This window comes from Vitis riparia, chromosome 14, assembly GCF_004353265.1.
Source record: "Vitis riparia cultivar Riparia Gloire de Montpellier isolate 1030 chromosome 14, EGFV_Vit.rip_1.0, whole genome shotgun sequence".
In the NCBI taxonomy this organism is placed as follows: Eukaryota; Viridiplantae; Streptophyta; class Magnoliopsida; order Vitales; family Vitaceae; genus Vitis; species Vitis riparia.
This window is the reverse complement of record NC_048444.1, coordinates 27,614,154-27,624,391: the sequence shown is the minus strand read 5'-3', so window position 1 is coordinate 27,624,391 and position 10,238 is coordinate 27,614,154. Positions and strand designations below refer to the sequence as shown.

At 33.0% G+C, this 10,238-nt stretch overlaps 1 protein-coding gene across 1 annotated transcript; it reads left to right on the top strand.

Moving 5' to 3' along the window:
- Window positions 1–8,381: 8,381 nt before the first annotated feature.
- On the top strand, window positions 8,382–9,870 carry LOC117930620 (putative UPF0481 protein At3g02645). The gene is made up of 2 exons (XM_034851253.1): window positions 8,382–8,509; window positions 8,562–9,870. The coding sequence occupies exons 1-2, from the start codon at window positions 8,382–8,384 to the stop codon at window positions 9,841–9,843; spliced, it is 1,410 nt and encodes a 469-aa protein (XP_034707144.1). The 3' UTR covers window positions 9,844–9,870.
- Window positions 9,871–10,238: the final 368 nt, after the last annotated feature.

Below are 10,238 nucleotides of genomic sequence, written 5' to 3'. Positions count from 1 at the left end.
AGGGCTAAACAAACTCCCACACTATGGTTAGAAATTATCTCTAATATCATTTGTAATAACCTACATCTAATCATATAGATATTGTTAATGATCTATACCCAATTATATAGATATTATCCGTTTTGGGTTCAAAAGATCCTTACGACTTTAAAATATGTCTACAAAAATAGTTTAAAAACTATTTTTAAATTAAAGAATAAAAAATGGTTTTTAAAAATAAGATTATGGTCAAGGGGGCCATATTTTCCTTTTGTTTTTAAAAACTGATAAAAACAACTTTTACTTATTCCTAAAAATTACTCTATATTTTACTTTATTTTAAAAATTATTTCATGAAAATAACAACCAAATAGTATTAGAAAATTTTAAAAACAGGTTTTTATTTTTAAAAACAAAAAACTATTTTTAAATCACTATTCCAAACAAACTCTAAGTTTTAAAGAATTTAAACAAAATATTAATAATAAAACTTGATCGCTCAATGACTCTCCATCAAAGTCAATAACTCTTTTTCCTTAATTCTCCTCCTTTAGCCTTACTTCCAATATTAATCACGACAAATAAGTAAAATTTAATAGTTCCAAACAAATTTTAAGTTTCGTATTACTTCAACCTAAATAGTTAAGAACAAATTAAACAAAATTTGTATAGAGTTAATTTAAATCATTAAGTATTAATTTAATCTATGCCTACAATAAGAGACATATTTGAACCATGATTTTTAAGTTGTTTTATCATCATTATGAGAGACATGGACCCCGATAAGAGTCACTTGATGGAGCCATTGACAAAGTGATCAATTATTACTTGATTAAGAAGAAAGTTTGTAAATGATATCATTTTTTTTTTCTTTAAATCTGAAAGTTCGTGAAAAATGTTTGGAATGTTTCCAGTGATGAATTCACAGACATAGAGAATTCCAAAATGTGGGTCAAATATTCAAAATCAAATTGATGATAACGATATATTTTGAAGACAATGGTGATGATAGCTGCCTAATACATACTAAATCATCAAGATTTTGGGCAAAAGTCTCAATTGGTGGCCCAATCATAAAATGGCTTTTCACTTTTTGTTTATTTATTTATTGGGTGTCATTCAAATAAAAGAATGCTCTACAAGGTGCCACTTGGGCTAATTCAAAAGGGTTCGTTTCATTCTCATTATGATAGCTTAGTGTCACGAACTTAGTCGTTCACTGAGCTTGTGCGGTACTTAGGCAAGTCAAGATGCTTGATCTTGCTAAGTCAGCCTTGTTCCCAATGCTTAGCTTGCTAGGCTAAAACGCTCACGACTTGAAAGCTTAAGAAGCTTAGTAGGCAACTCTTTAAAGAATGGAAGCTCTTATTAACTCAAGGAAGCCTTTACAAGTGCTTGGAAGCTCACTTGCTTGGTTAGGAAGTGATTTGGGGGGTGCCTTGGCCAAATGAGGCCTTCACCTATTTATAAGCACCAATGGAACTCTTTGGAACCTTAGAGGGTTCCTTACAAATCAAGAATATTCTAGAACTCCCTACACTAATCTATGTACAACCCTATGTACAAGAATATACAAGAGATCTTTAGAATCTTCTAGAAAGCCTTGGACTCCTCTCATGCCTTCCATCATAATGTAGAGATGTGTGGACATCTCTAGGCATTTGTAGAACCTTCCACACTCTTCCCACAAATGACTTAGTGTAGATGGCTCTAGGAGTCTCCAGAAGCTTTCCTCCTCCTATATAAGCCCATGGGAAGGGTCATTTGAAGCATCTTGTGACACTAGACTCCAGTATGGGAAAAATCATGAGATTTTAAAAAATTTTCCATGAAAATTATGGTTAAGTGGAAAAAAAAAAGGGATGGACAAATAATTAGGGTTTTTCAATTAGCAACATGGTGTTTTTTTTTAAAAATTATTTTATTTTAATTTTATATTAAGGAATTTATTTATAAATCAAGATAAATTTACCTTACAGTTTAGTTCATAAAATATTTTTAAAAATAAATTAGGTGTTTTACAAAATTTTAAGAACATTTTTTATAATTAAAAAAATCACTTATAATATTATTTTGAAAAACACTTATAAATATTTTTTCTAAAAACATTGTCAATCGCACTCAAAAGTCATAGGTTTATACGGTTCTCCAAAATAATTTTTATATCATTAATATTTGTATACATGTTAGAATTTTGTTTTAAAACTTTAAAATAAATAAATAAATAAATAGATAAATAAATAAATAAAATTTAAAAGAAATGAAATTTAATCTGCATTTTTATAGTAATTACCATAAGTTCCTCCTCCGACCCATTGATCCCACACATATTCCTAATTTTATTTTCTCAAGAAACAAACAGAACCCAAGAAAATTGCAACCAACCCTCTCTCAACTTCTTAATGACCAAAAGAAGTAACCCTTTTGTGGGCTGTTTAGGCTCTACCCATACATTTATCTAAAAACTTTCAACCAAATCAAAACTCTGGAGCATTGTACTACAAGATTATGAAGTGCCCTAAAAAGAAAAAATGAAAAGAAAAAAAAAAAGAAACTCTGAAGCACAAGAGAAGCTTCAACAGACTCCCAAAATGCACTAAGCAACAAGAAAATAACTTCTACTCTGAGTTTAGAGCTAAGCACAATAAATTAGAGAACAAAACAGATCGAATTGGTTAATAAATTTCAAGCAACAGAGTTCAGCCATGGGTAGAAAACATAGGGTGTAAGAAATGGAAGCCATTGGATTCCGCGTAAAATATCACCTGCTGTTCTTGAATTGGTTCATCAAACAAGTATATAAGAGAGTGAAACTGTCAGAAAAATCATTGAAGATGGAGAAATCCTCCTCAACAATCACAAGGACACCTATTATGTCAAGAGTAAGATAATTACAGGAATCATACAATACTGAAGAATTGCAGAAACTTGGATAATAAAATGACCACTTGAAATTGGAAATCCTATGAAGGGCCACAACAAGTTGCTATCAAAGGGGAGGGGAGAGCCCCCTATTCCTCGAGTTACCCAATATTTCATTAACTAGAGAGGCCTTTCTCCTCTTCCTAGATCAAGAACCAGACTATGATTTAAAAGGATTATCGTTTAGCTTTGCACAACAGGTACATCACTAGCTTTGCACGTCTGCATATTGAATCTTTTAAGCACACGATTGATATAGGCTCTCTAAGATAGCCCAAGGAGGTTTCGAGATCTATCACGATAAATCTCAATACCCAGCATAAAATATGCTTCTCTGAGATCCTTCATGTTAAAATTAGTAGACAAAATACGCTTGGTATCATTCAAGAGATTCACATCGCTAATAGTAAGTAGAATGTCATCAATATAGAGAACCATGAAAATGTACTTGCTCCCATTAACTTTCATGTAAACACACTAATCAAACTTGTTCTCTATAAAACCAAAAGACGTCACAATTTTGTCAAATTTCAAGTACCACCAACGAGAAGCTTGCTTGAGACCATAAATTGACCTTTTCAATCTGTATACCATGTTCTCTTTCCCATTTGCCTCAAATCCTTCAAGTTGTGACATGTAGACCTCCTCACTCAAATCACCATTGAGAAAAGCTGTCTTGACATCCATTAATGAAGTTCTAAGTCAAAATGAGCTACCAACGCCATAATTAGCCTAAAGGAATCTTTGGTAGAGACTGGTGAGAAAGTCTCTATGAAATCAATGCCCTCTTGCTGTGTATACCCTTTAGCAACCAATCGAGCCTTGTATCTTTCAACATTTCCTTTGTTGTCTCTTTTGGTCTTGAATACCCATTTGTATCCAATGGGTTTATATCCTTTGGGAAGATCAACAAGTTCCCAAACATCATTGTCTGACATAGACTGCATCTCATCTCTCATGGCAATCAACCATTCATTTGCCTTATCACCACTAAGAGCTTCACGATAAGTAGTAAGGTCCACTTCTTTTCCAATGTCATATTCTACCTTTCCGAGGTAAACATAATAATCGGTAGAAAAGGCAGGCCTTCTAGTTCTTTGCGATCTCCTCATTTCCACAGGAGAAATCTCATCTATAATAGGGGTTATTTCGACAGTGGGGAAATTGATAGTAGCAACTCCTTGCTGAATCCCAGAATCAAAAGCTCCAACATCAAGGTTGACGTCTAAGATTGGCAAAGGTAAAGAAATAACATCCATGGGTTCCACTCTTTTTGAAATTCTTGCTTTTCTTATGACTATGGAAGTTAGGCTTTCTAGCCTTTTCGACTCTATTCTGATTATTCAGTTTTCCAAGAGCAACGAGATGAGCAGATTCATTCTTTTCTCTTTTCAGCTTTTCTTCCTCAGCCACACACTTAGTGATCAGGTCATTCACACCTCAAGATTGATTTAGGGTGTTGTATGCAGTCTTGATTTGACTTAAAGAAGATGGTAGAGTATTGAGGACTTGATGAACAATAAACTTATTAGGAATGGGAATGTCTAGTGCTTTCAATCTAGTATGAAGATGCACCATTTTTAGGATATACTCACGAACCCCTTTCATATCATCCATAAAATACCCAGCTTCAGCATTGTCAGATGTCTGGTATCTATTTCCCATAACAACGAGAAATTCCTTAGCATTGTTGCTCTCATGTATTCCTCCAAGGAGATGCTTAGTAATGGACCTCTTGATTGAAATGAGACTCAAACGGGTTGATATTTCCCATTTCGCATAATGAGCTCTCATAGCTTCAATGCTTTCATTAGTAGGCTTAGGAGGTTCATCTTCACGTAGAGTCATGTCCAAGTCCATCATTCCTAAAACAAACTCTATGTTTGATCTCCATCTTTTATAGTTTGACTCACTTTGAATTTTAATTGTAGCATTATTGTTGTTCACAACAAAGGAAATTGATTGACAAAAATTTGCAACTAGATCAATTATGGGTAGTAGGTAAAATGCTTAAATAAGCATAAGCAATACAATACAAGAATAAATTGTATTATTATAAACTTCCCTTTGGATAGAGTCCACAATAAACAACTATTCTCTAAGCATGAAGATCAACAAATAATTCATTAAAATTTATTTTCTTTGGGCAAACAAATTTATCAAATTATTTATCTCATTCAATATCCTCATGTTGTTAAATTAATTTGCACAATAACCCCCTTTGGGCAGGCAATTATACAAATTCATCTAAAATTTTCCCCATCAACAAAATAGGAACTCATAAACTTGCAAATTTTGATGGTTAAATCATTTTGGTGAAATAATCTTAACAATTAACATGTAACATTCCAAAACTGGGTAAATTAAAAAACAATATTGCTCAACAACAATAGTGCATATTAGCGATATATATGCATATGATCAAACAAGATGAAGTACGTCACAAAATGTACTTTCAATGATCAATGATCAATTATAGTTGCAAGAATTTGAACAACAATTATTTATTTATTTATTTTTTTTATTACACTTTAAACTAATTATTTTAACTAGTTTATGTGATTTAGACCAAGTAGGAGAGTATGCTTGAAAAAGTTTCAATCTAGAGAGAGTGTATTACACTTCTATTCCATATATATTAGCATAATTTCTGGTAAATTCTCAACAGAAAATTATACCAAAGAATAATTTTAAGCTAATTAAATCACATAAATAAGTAATAATTATTTAATAAATATTTTTGACCCCCAAAAAATAAAATAATATATCCAGAAAAATAGATGACAAAAAAACCAAGTGCATAGGAAAAAAACGAGGCTCAAAACAGACATCGGATGAAGTTACATGCGCCTCACACACTTGACCTGCGAGTGGGAAACGTGCAACACATGTGCTGGAGGTTATCTTCAACCTCCAGCAGTGGGTCAAAAAATTTGCAATTCGGGTTAAATGACCCGATTGCTATCCAATTACAAATAATTGAAAAAAGAATGTTTTTCGATCGGGATCTCGAGGGGTTTTAAACTTTAGGTTGTTTCTAACAATTCTAAGTCATTTAATCATCAAAAAACAACTTAAAGATCTTCATAATTGATTAACAAAATTCGATTTTTATACCTCCATAGCCAAGATCGAAAAATTCTATTTTAACACCTATTTCGGCCTCATTTTACATGTATTTTTACCTTAACAATATAAGAAATCTCTCTACAACAATTAATTAAACAAAAACATTTCAATCTTACTTGATTTAAAAAAAATATAAAACGAATTTTCTAGGGTTCATACCCATATTTTCGAATTTTCAATTTTTAACAAACTAAGCCAAAAAAAGGAATTTGATGCTACATATAAACTATAATATATGTAAACAACAAAATCCAAGAGTTTAATTTGGGTAAAACACAATAATTTGAACAAATAAAATTTTTCTTGAATCTTTAAACAAGAAAATTTCAAAAATTTAAAAACTTAATTACTCCCAATTTAAACAAGGAAATTGCACATATAATATATCAATTTGAAGTTTGTGACCAGAGGAACAAAAGGCTTAAAGTTTCACAATCAAAAGAAACCAAAAAACCATACACAGTCATGGATTACAGCTTCGACTCCAAAAATAAAATAAAATAAACTAAGAAACTAAAAATTTAATTTTCGATTTCCAATTATAGATCCTAAATCATGTAAATCTAGCTCTTTTACCACATGTAGAATATTTACATAATCACATAAATTAATCATACATGATTAAAAGATACTAATAATAAAAAATCACTATAAAGAACATGTTTGAGTCATCACAAAAAAACAAGTGACTGATTGTTGCAACCAAATCTTCATCTCTATGATATTGATAACAACTATGATGGCAAACAGAAAGACCTCTCATCTAAATTAGAGAGGAGACTTAGCATAAATCAATATTGGGTTCTCATTGGGCCCTCCCATAATGGGCTTCAATGAGACCCATAGCTTACACTTACCACTCAATTGAGCTTCTACTCAAAATATGCAAAACTCAATCCAAATATGATTACTAGTTAATTGAGCTCATTATATAGTAGACTATCCATTGACCTGTTTTTTTGCAAATACAAATTATTCAATTAATGTTAGCCCATATTCAATCAATGCTGCTACTCATCAATTCCTAGAGTGCCAACTCAATTAAAGGGTGATAGCCGCACATCCTAACAGTTTCCATGAAAGGACAATGTTTGAATTTACTACTCATCTTGCCGCACATGCGTATAAAAAAGTATTGAGATATTGCATGGAAGGCACGAAGACAACCTTTCAATGCTGCTACTCATCAATTCTAGGAGGGCCAACTCAATTAAAGGGCGATAGTTGCACATCCTATCATTTTCTGGTCTCTATGGACTATCATGGCTTTCGTTACAGCTGTTTTGATACTATTTCTTACTTGGGTTCATACTTACTATTGTACCACGCTCTTCCCGGTAATTAATATATATATATATATATATATATAGGGTTAATTATGACTGTGATGTGTTGTTTTTTTTTCTTGTTTAGTGTGTATGATTAGAGAAATAAAGATATATATATATATATATATATATATATATATATATAACCTTGTGAAATAGAATTTGTTTATGATATGTATATCATACCATTTTAGTTCATAAAATTATCGAAGGAGCTTAATTTGTCATAAAAGGAACCAACATATCATATTTACATGGACGATAAATGAGCGATTACGTTATATATAAAAAAAAAAAATTCCAACTTTCCAAGATTGAAGTCAATACATCAAGATATTATTTTATTTGAAAGTATTATAAAGAAGGAAAAACAATTAAAATTTGTAAAATTTATGAGATCAAATTACAAATATTTTTATCAAACTTATCCGATTTAAAGATTTTAAAAGGTTAAAGATATTATTGAGAGATACAAATCAAGTTGTAGTTTTTATATTTGAGTAATCAAATCGCAAAAAATTTCCATATTTTACTTTGAGCAATTTCTATTCGATCAAGGTCAAGTGATAATAAATAAGAAATTATGTAATATTCGAATAAGAGATGATATAATAAATTTTTAATTCTTTCCTCTTGTAATCATTTTCTATAGTTATTTGTCGTTCACTTTCAATCTCATCACTTGAACACAAATTGGGGCCAGCCAGGAGAGAGATTTTTTGGTAGGGTGAGTTATTGAATATAAATTGGTGACGTGTCAGCATCTTGGAGGGTCCATACATGGTTGCAATATCATTATTTATTGTTCTTTTTAATAAGAATAATGTTTAAACTTTGTAGTCATCGATCTTGGCCCACATGCGTACCAAAAAGTATTTGAATTATTGCTGCTACTCGCCAACTTAGTTAAACTGCACATCCCAACAGTTTCCATGAAAGGACAATAATTGCATTTGATTGCAAATATATCCTGGCCGGAATCCATCCCCACAGTTTCCCCGTGAACTAATTTATTTTAAGACTATGTTTGGTTCCGGAAAGCACTATTCCATGGAAGAGCAGCAAGGAAGGAGGAACGTTAATGGAGAGAGAGAACTAGAAGGCGGCCAACCAAGCAGGAACAGTGGCCAAACTGGCCACGAACCTGAGGAGCACAGGATTGACATTGTTGAAATTAGTCCTAGGGTGAAGAATTGGATTGAGTCTCAAAAAGGCAGAAGAAAGCACTCAATCTCAAAGCCAGTGGCGAAGGATAACAAAGGTTCCTCAGTTGTTGAGGGGGACCCAGGATTTCAAGAAATTGTACGAACCGAGGGTAATTTCAATCGGTCCTTACCACCACGGCAAGCCCCACCTTCACCCAGTGCAAATGATCAAGCCTCTATGTGCCCGAAACTTCCTGGCTGATAGTAACCAGGAAATCGAAGCATTGTACACAAAAATTGAAAGTAATATCGAGGCAGTGAGGAAGTGCTATAATAAGAGACCGACGATCAAGTATGATAATGAGGCACTCGCCTGGATGATGCTTCTGGATGGGTGTTCTTTACTACAATTCATCCGCCGGAAAGATCTGAGAAAGTTTCTTAGAGAACACCATATAAATTTTGTGATGCAGGACTTGTTCTTGCTGGAGAACCAACTTCCCTTTGGAGTTCTCAAGTTGATTTTTGAGGGAGCAAAATTCAATGATGGTTTAACAATGGAAGAGATGATAAAAAAATTCGTCACTGACAACGGAAGGCTAGAAGAGTCGACATTAGAAATACATCTGGAAGAGGCCTCTCATATCCTCGGCCTTTTGCGAAGTGCTCTCCTAGGCCAGAGTCAGCCCGAACAAGAGCGGCCACCTGATAAAAAAGGAAAGTCGTCGGCGTCTCAAGGAATATGTGGGCGGTTCTGTAGCCCATGTAAAAAAGGCAAACAACGAGGCATTCGGCAGTCTTTTCGAAACATCAAGGAGCTTAAAGCTGCCGGGATCCATCTCCAATCAAGTAGAACGAGATTCTTGACAGACATTTCTTTCAATTCCTACTTCTTCCGTGGCTACCTGAATCTTCCCCCAATAATCGTTGATGACTTCACGAAGTCCAGGTTCTTGAACATTGTAGCCTACGAAATGTGTCCAGATGCCCCACATGACTATACGGTCACTTCTTATATATGCTTCCTTTACGAACTCATTGATCATGCAGAGGATGTGAAGGAGCTGAGATCTAAGCACATTCTCCGCAACTGTCTTGGTAGCGATGAAGATGTGGCCCATATTTTCAACGACATCGCCAACGACGTGGTAAGTACCGGAGTTTATGGACATGTGAAAGCTAGTATTCAGGAACACTACGACAGGAAAGTGAGTACTTGGATAGCTGAAGTCCGTCACATACATTTCAGGTCTCCATGGACTGTCACGGCTTTCATTGCTGCTGTTTTGATACTATTTCTTACTGGGGTTCAGGCCTACTACAGTCTTCCCGGTAATTAATATATATGTATATATATATATATATATATATATATATATATATATATATATATATATATATTGGGTTAATTATGACTGTGATGTGTGGTTTTCTTGTTTGGTGTGTATGATTAGAGAAATAAAGATGTATAGATTGTTAAGTTGTATGACTGGATTTCATTGATGCAATATTATTAGTCTTTTCCTCCCCATGAGTTTGCTATCATCTATAATATCTGTTTGAACTCACAATTTTCAGCTACCTTCTTTGTCTTCTTTTTCATAGACCAGGATGATACATAAGTTAATATTATGCAAAGAAATAAGTGTTATAAATTTAAAATAGAATGTATATTTTTTAACTTTTCAATATTTATGACAATCGTTAGAGGTTGATAAATATACATTTTTTTTAT